Genomic DNA, 16,005 nt, shown 5'->3' with positions numbered 1-16,005 from the left:
ATGCTGCTTTAACAATTCTCCGTTAAAGGATTTCAAGATAGGTAAAAAAATGCCACATTTACAAGAGCTGGCTCCATGAATTGACGTTAGAAGGGGCGTAACGTAGGGGCGCAACCTTTTGACATGCGCCCCTTCCTTATAAACGGAATTTATCTGGTTTATTTTTTAAGGTGGGGGACTCAACCAAGACATTTTTAACAAATCAGGTCAGAAATGGTGCATTTTGAGCGTATTTTAAGACTTTTTGTCTCCGATATCGACTTAGAAATTAACTTGGAGGCTTTGAAGGGGGTGTGGGGGGGGGGGAGGGGGCGCCGCTTTGTATTTGCTTAAATATCGTCCATGACTAAGACAATATTATTAACGGTTTTCAGCGATTTTGTTGTTGCGTGATTGGTTGATTGATATTATCACGTGATGTTACCAATGTATTCTTCTAAGGTCAAAATATCCATCTCTGTTGTATAAATCAGAGTCGCCTAGTGGGTAAGGCGTCGGTTGTCTATATATTCTTGACTTTATCGTCTTTGGTTCGCACCCCACTAAAACCAAAATATTAGTTTATACTTTAATTGTATTTTCTGCAATTTTAATATCGTATGTTAAATTATGACAAAATACGTGTATTCATTTGCATAACAGAGAACGGAGTTTTCTTAATAAAACATGAGCGAGTCCATTTAACGTTATAACATCACCATTGTGTCATACCCCTGGACATTTCATAAGCCCTGAAAATATTATCTTTTCATTTCCATGCCCCTCCAGGCAACATCACATTTAATGTACAGTTTCGTCCCATACAGTGCTTCCAGTACATTGAGTTATTACTGCTTTCTTAGATGATGACATTTTAGAATAGTTTCTTTATTAATGTTGTTTTAACTATATCCGTAAAAATATCACATACTTGCATGTTATTACGCAATAAACAACACAACCATGAACTCTTGTAGTTTATAGTGTTGAGTTATATTCCAAAAAGTATCATATTTGAAACCTAATGTTTTGCTAAAACTATTCTGGAAAAAAACGTTGAATATATTTTAATATGAGATATAGTGCACTTCGTACCACATTCGATTTTACGTAACGAATACTCGCGTTAAAATCAAAATTGGGGGGTGGGCTTCCAGAAAAATATATATATATGTGATATATATATGATCACATGGAACTAACTACTGAATCTGAGACGGGCTCATACACCCACAGAGCAGCCATACATGTACAGTTTGCAGCGGTTTCATTTTAATCGTCCTTCAAAGAACTGCGAGGTGACAAACGAAACTCTTTGAAGTGCCAAAAAATTTGGTTCGAAGACATTGTTGGATGGGCGGTCAAATGATGATAACGAGTTTATCATCTCTTTGGTGAAAAAAATGGCAATGCTATTATTCTTTTCCGTGTAATTGATTGCCGAGTGATAACTGCTATTTTTGTTTGCAAGCTATGGTTTTAAAACCAACAAATCGACAATAAAAATGTTTAAGACTGAGAAGAAGACTTCTGTGTTATCATTCGGTACTGTACCAGTAGTTAATAATGAATACCGCCGTTGATCAATTTATGGCGGTAATTTTAACAAGTCCATCAAGGGTCAATAATAAATGGTCGGAACAGTTTTCAAGGTTAAACATTGATCAGTCATCCGTTGAAAAATTACCTCTTGGTTAACTTTCAGCGCGGTCAAAATTCAAGTTGGCCCGACATGCCCGATATGGAACACTTTGTCAGCCCGACATCGGCATTTACATGGGGCCGATGTCGGACGTGCAACACGGCTCAACATAGGGCCGATGTCGGCATAATGGTTAATTGCCGACGTTTAGCCAGTATAATGTCGAGTTCCTATTCCGTCCTTATTCTCATACAGCTGACTTTACAGACATTGCTTTACAGTCATTTAACAGTCATTTAACAACAATGTTGCGGAGACAATGCACTATTGATATACGGGATTCAACAAGCGCTAGAATTGTACCAACAATGAGTTCATTGTCATTCTTGTGCTCTGCGGAACATATTAAGTCCGCTCTCTACATATTTTGATGAACAGACATTTATGCATGAATATAACTTTTCCTTAATACTGATCCCAGTCTGTGCCAATTTGGGATAAAGCCCTTTCTATAACTGAAAATGTAAAGTGTGTTTGAATTTTACAATGGGGAGGAGGGTGAGGGGCAAAATGAAATGTTTTAAGCGGCAATACATGAAATTTTGTGTACTGAAAGGCTATTTTATAATAGAACTGAACAATCATGTACATAACAATGGTATTATTTTAACTGGAATTACTACAGACCGTATCAGACGACCTAGGACAACATGGTGCATTCTGTATTCTGTGCGGTTAGCACAGCATCAACGATACCGCGCGAATGGCAATTATGTAACTTAATCGTACAATGCATTTCATTCAAATGTGTTGGCAGAAGGTAATTTTAACAATTTGTAGTCAGAAATTGTTCATTTTAGGCGTATTTTATTACTTTTTTTCTCCTAACTTGAAATATAGAGTACACTTGGACGATTTAAAGGGGTGGGGGGGTGGATGGTGCGCCTTCCGCCCTGAATCCGCTTGTAATTCCATTGTATTATTATCCGACATCAATACGATGATACAATAATCAATTTTGTACACTAGTAAATATATATACAAATATTTATGTCATGGAGAAAATCTTCCAATAACTTGAGCCTTAACGAATGATAAATCTTAAATAAATCTGTACAACTTTTTTTTATGAAATATACAATACAGGAAGTTTAAGGGTTGTACATTCACTTGGCTGCCTTAAACCGGCTATGTATAGGTCGATACGACCTCGCTGCTTATATTAACAGCGTACAGGGCACACTGATCTACAGAAATAAACATCATAGCTAACGCACTCGTTTGTTTGAACAAGGTCATAATTTAGTCTTAAGGTTTCGACAAACGTGCAGAGGTGTTATTTAAAGCTTTAAGATGCCGACATTAGCTTACTGGAAAATTCGCGGGGTATGTTACATTGCTTTTCATTAATTATATATTTTAGTATTGATTGAATGTAGCTGTGCTTTTATATCATTGACGTCTTATGTAAAGAGGTTTTTCTGAGTGTGGAAGGCTTTTCAAAGTTCATCGTGTTCTGAAAACGATGTCTTTTTTGTTTAGTTAGATCTACTCGTGACTCGGGTACATTTGCTGTACAATTATTTAACTTAAGAATGTTAAGCAATTATATTTATCAATATAAATCATAAAACACGCTTTACAGATAGAAATAAACCTGTGCATGCCTACGTTGTGAATTCACTGTGTGATTATATTACTTTACCACGCTTTGTCATTATCTTTGTGTACATACATGCAGTCCTTCTAGAAGGTTATTGTGTTTATCTTGCATTCTTTTAACTCGTCTCTGCGTGTCTGTTTTGTGCGTCTGTCTTGACACACACACCATTTTATAACCAAATGCGCACCCTAAGACATTCAACCTAAACTTTTATCTTGTTTATATTGACAGGGGCGTAGCTATCCCACTATCATGTCGGTTTCATATTTGTTTATTTTAAGTTCGACCAAATTGTTTCCCAGACCCGCGTACATTTGAGCGAACTTTTGTAAATGAGCGGTATAGCATCCCTATAGTCTTAATGGACTATAATCCCATTAAAGAGACTATACATCAGATTGGCACCATTTTTTTTCCTGTAACGAGTCTCAGGACAATTATTTAATAAAATGTTTTACTCTTTGATATCATAATTGTAAGAAAAATCTAATCGGAGACCCGTGTTGCCAAATGTGCAGTTCAGTGCTGTACCCACTGTGCTACGAATGCTTACCCTAAGCTTTTGGAACATTATAAGCTATATACCTAAGTTGGTAATATCACGTGATAACATCGACTAGCCAATCACGCATAAGAATGAATTCTACTAGGTATACATACCTAGTAATCTTTTTTAATGGAAAAATAGGGGAAAAATATAATTGTAAACTATGTGGTACTTCAGATAGTTAGTATCAATGCATTGTACACATCGATATCAAGTTATGTCAGTTTTCTCCTTTTTCATCATAAGGAGTACAGCCCCTTAAGGGTTGTGTCTCTTCTATGACGTAAGTTACGGCGCGGGTGATTTCTCAATTCACAAGATAGTTCACCATCATAGGTACTACATTGTGTATAATTATGCAGTATTTATGAAGTTATTCAGATCATTGATAGCGTCATCAAATGGCATGCTCGACTGAACCTCGGAATGATTTAAGTATCTGTATGAAATAAGTAATCTGACTTCATTGAAGTCGAAATTTCAGATACAAAGAAGTCTGGTTGGTTAGAATGCATACAACCTTTTGACTTGCGCCCCTCCCTCCGAAGCGAAATTAATTTGTTTTTCAAGTGTTGGCAGAGTGGTTTGAGGGTTCTCCCCCAGGAATCACAATTGCTACTCCGTTATGGTTCATTTCGGGCGTATTTTATAACTTTTTTTTAATCCTATATCGAAATGAAACTTTGCTAAATTTAGTGGGGGGGCGCGGTTTGTGCCGGGCTCCCCCTTCCCCTGGGCCCGCTAGTGATAATTTGTTATACATGCGCCGATATGACCAAACGCACTGGTTTAATCTTATACTTGTGATGCCAAGGTCACAAGTTGGTTTTAATTTAAAGGTATTGCTTAACGAACGCAGGTGTTATTAAAGATGCCGACTTTAGCTTACTGGAAAACTCGTGGGTAAGAACAGTTTCCCTTTGTCTTCGATTTAAATTGTGCTTTCATACTCATTAAAGGACTCGTGTGTACATGCGATTTTGACTTCTACCATAGAACTCCTTCTCCTACTCCTACTCCTACTCCTCCTCCTCCTCCTCCTCCTCATCATCATCATCATCATCATCATCATCATCATCATCACATCATCATCATCATCAGCACATGTCTTCTAGAAACACGTAGTGAAGGATAAATAAAAATCTGACAGCTGGTAGGCATGTTAACTTTATACGTGCCAAAGAAAAGGAAATCTTTACTTAAAAGTTCTACTATTAAGATCCCCTATTATAAAACTTTTACCAATCTCGAAATCATGCTCCATATCTTCAAAAAGTCGCATTCGTCATAAGTATTACCTTTAAATCAATTGGAGGAACATGTGTTAACAAGACATCTTCGTAAAGTGAAATAAATCCATTGATAAACCTATACGTATAACCTATATGTTGATTTTTTTAATGACTTCAAAATGCTTTCTTGTGTATATCATTAGCACAGCTATGTCGGCCTTCTTCGTGTTATGTGACTTATTACCAGTTACATTTTTACACAAGGAATCATGATTTTCTAAATTGTAAAAAGATGCAAATGTATTGAAATTCATGTTTCTTATAGAAAAAAATATAATGTCATATTGAATAACTTTTACTTTAAAGGGGCTGTCTCACGTATGATAAAATAGCGGGGGGGAAAGAAAATTGTCGAAAACTGACATAAACTTGGCATCGATGTGTACAATGCATTGAAACTTACTAACTGAAGTACCACATAGTTTACAATTTATAAGTTTAGCAGTTATTTCGTATTTTTCCATTAAAAAAGATTACTGGGTATGTCTACCAGGTAGATTTCATTCCTTCTGCGTGATATTACCGAGGTAGGTGTATTGCTTAATTATGTCACCCGCTTAGAATATGCCTTTGTAGCTTAGTGAGTAAGCCGCTAGATTTCAATTTTGGCGACGCGGGTTCGAACCCGGTCTCCGACACATTTTTTTTTACATTTTGGTACTTTTTTACAATTATGATATCAAAGCGTTACACATTCTATTAGATAATTGAAAAGGGGCGGTGTACTGTTTGGCGGTCTGAAGACCGGCGTGGATGCTTTAAACACCCCTGGCGCTTTCGGAGTATATCCAAACGGAACATCCCGTCCAATGTTCGTAAATGGGTAGGGTTTCAGAGTAATAACTCTCGAAACATGAAAATATGATTGTGTACAAGTCTGGTTTTGAGCACGTGGTGTCGTTAGATTTTTGTACAATGCCTGTCACTCGATTTTTATTGACGTTCGTTTTTGTACCTTTTTATCCGTTCGACGTAAGAGTAACCTTTTGATTTGCGCCCCTTCCTCAGAACAGATATTTCTATGGTTTAAAGTGTTGGCAGGAGTGTACTCCCCGTAGAAATCTTTTAACAATTTCTAGTCCGAAAGGGTGCAATTTGGGCGTATTTTATTAGTTTTTTTCTGCTATATTGAAATAAAAGTAAACCTGGACGATTTAAATTTTGGGTGCCGCCGACATGTATACGATGATTGAATATTTTATGAAAGTGTGTGTATACCACATGATAAAATGCGTCATAAATGCTACGTCGGAAGGCAATATTTTTCTTCGAATGAAGACCTTGAACAAAGATCACTTTCCTATTTTTACCATTTTAATTATAAATGAAAAATAGCGCAGTCTACGCCGCTTACATTTATAGCACCGCCTTCGGTCTTTTACCGAGTTTAATTGAGAGTTAAGTTTCTTAAAACTTAAAAGTTCGACAATCCCTTTTCACAATACGGCCGTCTATCAGACACTGTCAAAACAATGTTTTGGAAAATGGTTTGTCGAAGTGTTTGAAGAAACTAATCACCTTATCAAACTTCGGTAATAAATCGAAGTCGTGGTCCTTTAAGCGCCATAGACTGCCCTTTGTTTCATTTAGAAATGGTGTTGTAAAAGAAAAGTTATCTTTGATTTAAGTCTTCGTTTCGAGCTGTACATGTAGAGTGGTCTAATGATAAGGTGTCAGCCTCACACCATAGAGGTTGTGGGTTCGCTAACTGTTGCCTTCTGTTGTAGCGTACAAATGACGTAAAATATCACGTGGTATACACAAACACACTGCACACAGATCTACAGAGATAAACATCATACAGCTAACGCACTCGTTTGTCTGAACGAGGTCATAATCTAGTCTTAAGGTTTCGAAAAACGTGCAGCGGTGTTATTTAAAGCTTTAAGATGCCGACATTTGCTTACTGGAAAATTCGCGGGGTATGTTACATTGCTTTAAATTGATTATATATTATAGTATTGATTGATTGTAGCTGTGCTTTTATTTCATTGACGGACTCATGTAAAAAAGTTTTTCTGAGTTTGGTAGGCTTTTCAAAGCTCATCATGTTCTGAAAACGTTGTTTTTTATTTGTTAAGTTACTACTCGGGTACATTTTTTGCCGCACAATTACTAGTTAAACTTGTTAAGCAATGATATTTATCAACATAAATCATATAACACGCTTTAAAGACGCACTATTATTCCTAAATAAGATTTAACACGTTTAATACATTTGTTTTAATATACCAAAAAGGATGAACAAATGTCGAAAATAGTGGTTCTTATGAAGGATGGCGAGTTTAATTTAAAAGAAATGTACAGAAAACACGGTATTGCTACCTTATGAGACCATAGTAAATCGCAGTAAATCTTTCAGCATTCACCAATCATTTATTTTTTGGGCGTTTTCAGCTATTAAATACACAGTTATAATATTGTTAATAGTAATTAATATTTTCCATCAATGCTTTGTTTAGTAGGACGTTGTATGTATTGATAAGAGTGTCGCAGTAAAGATGGAAAATAAACATGTATATATATGCCTACGTTGTGAACTCACTGTGTGTATATAGGACTTCACCACAGTTTGTCATTATCTTTGTGTACACAGATACAGTCCTTCTAGAAGGTTATTGTGTTTATCTTGCCTAGTTTTAACTAATCTCTTAAGACATTCTTTCCTTCTTCTCTGCTGTGTGCGTCTGTCTTTCCACACACCATTCTCTAACCTAATCTAAACTTTTATCTTTTTTTATATTGACAAGAGCGTAGCTAGCCCCCTTTTCATGTAGATTCATAATTGTGCTAGGGGGTCCGGGGGCATACCCCTCTGAAATGTTTGAAAACCATGGTGCAATCTGGTGAATTGTGGGCGTTCTGACCTGCTGTATTTGATACTGGAAAATGTACAGTTTAGTCAAGTATGCATACTGCAACTTTGGCTGCTTTGTTTTTTGTTTACTTTGTCAGTTCGTGTGGATTGAGCCGCGTACTCGCGTATAGGCAGCTTCGCGCCTGATTGATGTTGTATAACTATATAGATCTATCTGTTCATATTTTGCATGCCTGCACGCCTGTCCGTTTAGTTGTCTTGTTTTTCGTTTGCCTGTTTGTTTATATACATGTATGTTTGGTCCTTTGGAAGATTGTCCATTGACTGCACTAGTGGATCCATGGGGAGGGGCGCACCCAGCGCCCCCCCCCCCTGCTAAAAAGCAGTCAAGTTTACTTTTTATGTCATAATCGGAGAAAAATATAATAAAATAAGCTCAAATAACACCATTTTGGACTAAGTATTGTCTAAACATTTCAATGCCATCTGTTTTAACTATCCGAATTTCAGTTCTGGGGAAAGGGCGAATGTCGAAAAAGGTTGTGGCCCGAAGTTACGGCCCTTCCCTTAGTCAATTCCTGGACCCCCTGGTCTGTCTGTTAATATGTCTGATTGTTTGTCTGTCTGTCTAATTGTTAATTTCTGATTGTTCGTTTGTATGATTGTACGAGCGCCTGCTAATTCGTCTGTCTTATTGGTCGTCTGTCTAATTGTTCGTCTATCTGATTGTTCGTCCTGATTATTCGTCCGTTTGATTGTTCGTTTGTCTGTCTGATTTTTCGTCAGTCTGTTCTTCTGTTTGATTGGTCGTCTGCCTGTTCGTGAGTCTAATTGTTCGTCTGCCTGTTTGTATGTCTGATTGTTCGTCAGTCTGTTCGTCTGTCCGATTGTTTGTCTGTCTGATTGCTCGTATGTTTGATTGTTTGTCTGTTATAGTGATTGTTCGTCTAATTGTGTGTTCGTATATCTGACTGTTGCATGTCTGACTGTTCCTTTGTCTACGTGTTTGTTTTTCTAATTGTTCGTCCGCCTTATTAATCGTATGTCTGACTGTTCGCGTGACTGATTGTTCGTACTCATATGTATTATTGTGTGTTTGTTCGTCTAATAGTGTGTTAGTATGTCTGACTTCTGCTGCCTTTCATTAAAATCTGTTTGACAGTTGACTGTTTGCTTTAAAAATAAAATAAAATATATGTTCCGTTTCATCAAACAAGAATCTTAGGAGCGATTTTGTTCCTTAAACTGGTTTTCAATAGTGCATAAATTATGTTGAAAAAAATATGAATTAATATGTATAAATTTATGTCGTTCAACAAATTGATGTCTAACGAGTCGCATCAGCTAAGTTTAAAAGTGTTGTCTTCTCGGTAAACCTCGTTTCCACAAAACACCCTACGCTCGGGTTGGGATGAACCAACTAACGGTCACCCTACGCTCGGGTTGGGATGAACCAACTACCGGTCACCCTACGCTCGGGTTGGGATGAACCAACTAACGGTCACCCTACGCTCGTGTTGGGATGAACCAACTAACGGTCACCCTACGCCCGGGTTGGGATGAACCAACTAACGGTCACCCTACGCCCGGGTTGGGATGAACCAACTAACGGTCACCCTACGCTCGGGTTGGGATGAACCAACTAACGGTCACCCTACGCTCGTGTTGGGATGAACCAACTAACGGTCACCCTACGCTCGTGTTGGGATGAACCAACTAACGGTCACCCTACGCTCGTGTTGGGATGAACCAACTAACGGTCACCCTACGCCCGGGTTGGGATGAACCAACTAACGGTCACCCTACGCTCGGGTTGGGATGAACCAACTAACGGTCACCCTACGCTCGGGTTGGGATGAACCAACTAACGGTCATGGAAGATACATATATACCCTATCCCTCTATTAGGAATAGACTCACTCGGCAAGCAAACATGGAAACCAATCAGATTATAAGACTAATTCTCATATATCACTACCCTTCTGTTTGTAGCTCGCTATAAACTAAGCAAGTTTTTTTGTGCGAATAAACATATTGTATTGAATTGTATTGTTTATACGGACACCTACAATCGAATTTTTTTTGCAGCTTGCTCAGCCAATCAGATTACTCCTAACATACGCGGGGGAGGAGTTTGAAGACGTGCAGTATGAACAAGGGGATGGTGAGAATTAACAAATAACCTGCGTTTTAGAAGTACAAGTCCATGTAAAACCCACGACACTTGTTTTCTGACGTTACAAATTTGACCAGTGTAAACTGTATTCAATATGATGAGTCCGATGGTGTTGGACGATCTCTTCCACCTATCAATAGGTTTACGGTAGTCACACATGTAAGTCTGTAGGTGCAGTGTACCCTCTACCACCATTCCCATTCATCAGAGGTTCGATGCTATGTACGCATAGCATCATCACTCTGGTGTACAGGAACGTCTACCACCCATCATCAGGTTAACGGTGCTGAATATGGATTGTCCGATTGTTCAGTATCCCCTCTACCACCTAGCATCAAGTTAACGGTGCTGGATATGGATTGTCCGATTGTTCAGTATGCCCTCTACCACCTATCATCTGGTTAGCGGTGCTAAATATGGATTGTCCGATTGTTCAGTATACTCCCTACCACGTATCATTAGGTTAACAGTATTGAATATCCTAAGGGCTTAGGACAACGTGTCACTGTTGAGATGAAATTTGGATATGTTTATTTTATTTCTTAACTGAAATACAAAAAATACATAAAATACATGCATCAAAGACTGACTTGCTTGCTTCAGTTTATCTTTACACATATATTATCACAAGCTGTTGCAAGTCAATTTCTTCTTATGATCCATGCTTAACTGTTGTACAAACAATATGTGTCTTTTTTATAGCTCCGGAACTCAGTCGAGCAGCTTGGACGGACGTCAAACCATCTTTCAATGACATTCTTGACTTTCCTAATGTATGTATGAATGTATAGTACATCTGAGTTGCTTGCAGCAAAAACCACATATTTGAAAAGGTTGTGCAATGTTTAATTTAAATATATTAATTGCCCAGTTAACACCCGTACTGACATATCGATCGAATACTGGTATATGTTTACATCAAGAAAACACACCTCGTTTTAGCAAATATTTACGAAATAGTACGTAGTTTACTTGAATTGCTACAAGAATAAACAAAACATTTCTAGTAGATCTGGTAAACTCTTTCTGATTAAGAATAAACATAGGAGAAGTAGAGCGACACTCTACCCACACACACAACGCCCCCTCCCACGCCAATCCACTAGTGCTTGACGGTCCCCAAACTTGACGTGGAGGTTCAGCGTGACCAATAGATATCCCCTGTTATTAATTTGATTTTGGGGTCATTGGGCCCAAAGACAAATGTCATAATGACATTGAAGGTAACAATCTTGTCCGAATGTATACTTGGCAATGCATGTTCCAACCGTCCTCAAACTTAACGTTGAGGTAGGGCGTGACCAATATATGACCCCTATTGATTCTGAGGTCATAAGGTCAAAACAGCTGACATTTTGGTCCATTCACATGTTATTCAATTGTCCGAGTATTCCTGTCAACGCGGAGATTAGGGAAGCAATATGTTTGACAATCATCTCTTGTGTCACCTGTGGCATACGGGCGAGCGGGCATCGTCTAGTGTGTTGTCCGATCAATAACTTTAAAAGACTGTGTAATAATAACCAAATTTGGTCAGAATGTGTATGGGCAAAGTACCATAGAAATGTTCCCCTTGTTTAAGCATCATCAAATTTGGTCAGAATGTGTATGGGCAAAGTACCATAGAAATGTTCCCCTTGTTTAAGCATCATCAAATTTGGTCAGAATGTGTATGTGCAAAGTACCATAGAAATGTTCCCCTTGTTTAAGCATCATCAAATTTGGTCAGAATGTGTATGGGCAAAGTACCATAGAAATGTTCGATAACCAGCCATGTCGGTCTTATCACTCAAAAGTTCTTTCATTATAAAAAAATACCTAAAATTGGTCTTGTTATTGAACTGGTAAATTTAGAACCCCAGGTTAAATCTTCACCAAATTTGGTCAGAATTTGTATAGTTATGGAAAAAACTTACGATATATCGGACAAATTTGATAACTTGACGTATTGCTCAAGTCATTCAAGAGTTCATTGCCGATTCATTTTAAAATGTACTTATAATTGTTCTTGTCCGATCAATTACTTTATAAGCATTTGTCCAATCATCACAAAATAAGGTAAAATGTGTATTGGGATAATTTCTTGGACAAGTTCGTTTACCAGCCATATCGCATGAGTATCTCGGCCAGGTCGGTAACCAGCCTTGTCGTCTCAGTCACTCCAGAGTTATGACCCTTGAATTGGTAAAAACTGAATTTACAGTGACGGCTCTCTACATTTGGCTTAAGGTACAACCAGTTATCACCAAACTAGGTGTCCTAAAATTAGGACGGGCATTTTGTATGACAGTTTGCGCTCGTGTTGTCCTGAAAGTGCTTTTAGAAATCTTTATTGTAAACATGAACTACATACAGTATGTTTTTAATAAATACAGTTGCCGTACTACATCGACGGAGATGTGAAAATCACCCAAAGCAATGCCATTCTGAAGCACGTGGCCAGGAAGCATAAACTAGGTATATAATGTTCCGAAAGGTTGCGAAACACGATGTGTACGTGAACATGTATGTGCAGCTATAGGTACAGGCTAAAATTGCAGTTGAGTTTAAATGTTGTTTGCGAATTTTCTCTTTCAAATAGTATTGGTAGACTCACTGGTACCGCCTTAACCACGTTCCTCGTGCTATCGATCCTATAACTTTTAACGTGTTCAATGTGCACGTACCTGTGTGACAAAGAGCACACACATACGTCCACATGTTCACGCATCTGCATGACGTAGAACATACTCAGACGTCCTCATGTACACGCATCTGCATGACGTAGAACATACACAGACGTCCTCATGTACACGCATCTGCTTGACGTAGAACATACACAGACGTCCTCATGTACACGCATCTGCATGACGTAGAACATACACAGACGTCCTCATGTACACGCATCTGCATGACGTAGAACATACACAGACGTCCACATGTACACGCATCTGCATGACGTAGAACATACACAGACGTCCTCATGTACACGCATCTGCATGACGTAGAACATACACAGACGTCCACATGTACACGCATCTGCATGACGTAGAACATACACAGACGTCCACATGTACACGCATCTGCATGACGTAGAACATACACAGACGTCTTCATGTACACGCATCTGCATGACGTAAAACATACTCAGTCGTCCACATGTACACGCATCTGCATGACGTAGAACATACATAGACGTCCTCATGTACACGCATCTGCATGACGTAGAACACACTGAGATGTCGGCATGTTCACGCATTTGCATGACGTAGAACATACACAGACGTCCACATGTACACGCATCTGCATGACGTAGAACATACACAGACGTCCTCATGTACGCGCATCTGTATGACGTAGAACACACTCAGCCGTCCACATGAGCACACATGTACATATACATGTACACGTACCCGTATGACATAGAGCACACATGTAGAAACACATGTTAACGTACCCAGTCAAGTTTCGCAACCGCTCAATTATCAGAAAATGACGTCCAAGCGGCAATCTCGCCCCTTCAGATGATTTGATGTTAAGTTTGGGTCTTTATTTAATACACAGTTGCAAAACATTAATAATACATACATTGTACTGGGCAGTAATGATATGTAAGTAAATTTCCTAAAATGTTTGTTGTCGAATCAGAAGAAGTTAAATGTGTTGTTTAGTATGTATATTCAATCAAATCAGTGAAAATAAAGTATTTCAGTATTTTTAGATAGTTAATAATTTATTGTAAATATTTAATAAGTGAGGTACTTAATGAATTAAGTTAGGAAAGGACTAAATATGTTTTATAAATGTCGATGTATGGTCCGCATGATATCGAGTGTCCATTTATCTGTATCATTGGTATGACCCCTTATTATCTGTTTTCAGACGGCGCAAATGATACGGAGAAAGCGTATGTTGATTTCATGCTGGACCAGGCAATGGACCTGAGGAATGGCGTTGTTCGGCTCTGTTACAATAAAGACTACGTATGGAAAAAATTTGATACCGTCATATTTAAAAAAAACTTATGGTTGACACTAACATACAGGGAAAACTTGATAAAAATAGAATATGTCTTTAGTGTCTTTACCATAGGAAATGAGGAAAGAACTACATGTATGTGTTTCCATTGTGTGCGATCTCTATGCCTAAACACCATTACCAGCGTGTAGACCAACTCCAGACTATTTTTGGAGTACACGTAACAATTAGCTCTAGTTAAGAGCACCTTGTGGCACCGATAGTCACATAACAGAACCCATATATCGTTGCAGGAGAGCTTGAAAGAGGACTACTTCAAGAACGTCCAGCCAATGTTGGCGCTATTTGAAAAGAAGCTTGGGAACAACGACTGGTTCGTCGGGAATAAGGTTTGAACAGTAGTGATTCCTGCCATTTATCAATAATCCAATACATTTATGTATATACATTAATATATACATTAAATTGTGAATGAGGTTTGATCTTCTATAAATCTGAAATGTAATTAAGGGACGCTGTCATGATTTACACAGTCAAATATCAAAAATAACCTAGTAACAATAGTATAAACACGTCAACGGAAGTTCAAATAGGAGATGTTGTGTTCATATATATAGCTAAAAGTGTGGAATAAAACGCTTTTTGCTGATTTACCATTAGTAATGCTTCTGAAAATGTGTATGTCGATTGCTACTGGTTGATGTTGTTTTTAAGTTATTTTATATGAATATATCTAAATGAAACAAAATTTAAAAAGAACGTCGCCAATGTCTCTGTGGGAAAATCCCGTTTACTTTCATTGAATGAGATGCGGACACCATACCAGTTCAACCGTTGTTGTTCCCACCATCTCACAAACACTTGTATTAGCCATGTTGATTTAACACCGTTTGATATACAAGCATAAAAATCTGTACACTTGTTCATTATGAACAAATTAAATGCACATTTGAAATGAACTCTTTGAGTCTGGTTATACTGCGACCGTTGCATAAGTTATAACTGGAGTTGTGTAGTTTCATGGGCGTTTTAAGAATTAAGTAAGGGTCGTAGACTTTCAAGGAATCAAACGGAATCTTAAGAATCCAGTAGGAGTCGACGACTTACCCAGTATCAAAATATCTTTAATTAAAGGTGGACACTATATACACTACCTATTAACGTATCTTTATGTTTGATATTTACAGCCGACTGTAGCAGATTTCCCTATGTACGAGTTACTGGACCAGCATCTGAGAATGAAGGCCGACAGCCTTGACGCTTGCCCGAAACTTAAGGCTTTCCTGCAGAGGTTTTCTCAGCTGCCAAAAGTCAAAGAATACCTGGCGCAGGATAAAGTGAAAAATATGCCCATCAACAACAAATCTGCCGCGTTCAAATGATCAACATGTTTCTTGGATACGACATTAAGTTAACGTTATCTTAGCGTTTAAAACCCGGATAATTTAAATGCTACCAGCCATAGAATAGATAGTTGGCAAAACGTTATTAGTTTGGTTGATTTAGGTTTACAGTTCTAGTTTTCTTTAGTTAGATTTTGTAGTCAACATGCCGTCAGAAATATTCTATACATACATGCAGAGTTATAAAAAAATATAATTTGTATTCATTCAAGTATTACTTATATATATATATATATATATAAGTATTATCATTTTCAACGAATCCAATGGTTGTAAGGTTATTGTTTGTTATAACTTGAGTGAGTACAGTTCTAAAATAAACTGTAAACTGATATGTGTTGACCTTCTGCACTGGTAAATACCTATTTTCTGAAAATTGAAGTTGTTTCTGCATGAAGAAACCTTCTGTCCGGGTAGACCCGGCTGGCTTGTTGAAGCAAAGAGACTCCTATGATCTGCAAATAAAATGATGTGGCAGCGGTACCCATATGACATTAGGTCACGCTAATGCAATATTGTCATGATGTG

At 37.9% G+C, this 16,005-nt stretch overlaps 1 protein-coding gene across 2 annotated transcripts; it reads left to right on the top strand.

Annotated features, from left to right (window-relative positions):
- Positions 1-2,828: 2,828 nt before the first annotated feature.
- Positions 2,829-15,811, top strand: LOC128216689 (glutathione S-transferase Mu 4-like). 2 transcript variants are annotated; one of them, XM_052923333.1, is made up of 7 exons: positions 2,829-3,007; positions 10,030-10,105; positions 10,820-10,890; positions 12,493-12,574; positions 13,979-14,079; positions 14,368-14,463; positions 15,262-15,811. In XM_052923333.1, the coding sequence occupies exons 1-7, from the start codon at positions 2,975-2,977 to the stop codon at positions 15,454-15,456; spliced, it is 654 nt and encodes a 217-aa protein (XP_052779293.1). In that variant the 5' UTR covers positions 2,829-2,974; the 3' UTR covers positions 15,457-15,811. The 2 variants fall into 2 exon arrangements, with proteins under 2 accessions (XP_052779293.1, XP_052779294.1); XM_052923334.1 differs by lacking the exon at positions 2,829-3,007 and adding an exon at positions 6,897-7,045.
- Positions 15,812-16,005: the final 194 nt, after the last annotated feature.

This window comes from Mya arenaria, chromosome 14 (genome assembly GCF_026914265.1).
Source record: "Mya arenaria isolate MELC-2E11 chromosome 14, ASM2691426v1".
Classification (NCBI taxonomy): domain Eukaryota; kingdom Metazoa; phylum Mollusca; class Bivalvia; order Myida; family Myidae; genus Mya; species Mya arenaria.
This window is presented reverse-complemented; position numbering and strand designations above follow the sequence as displayed.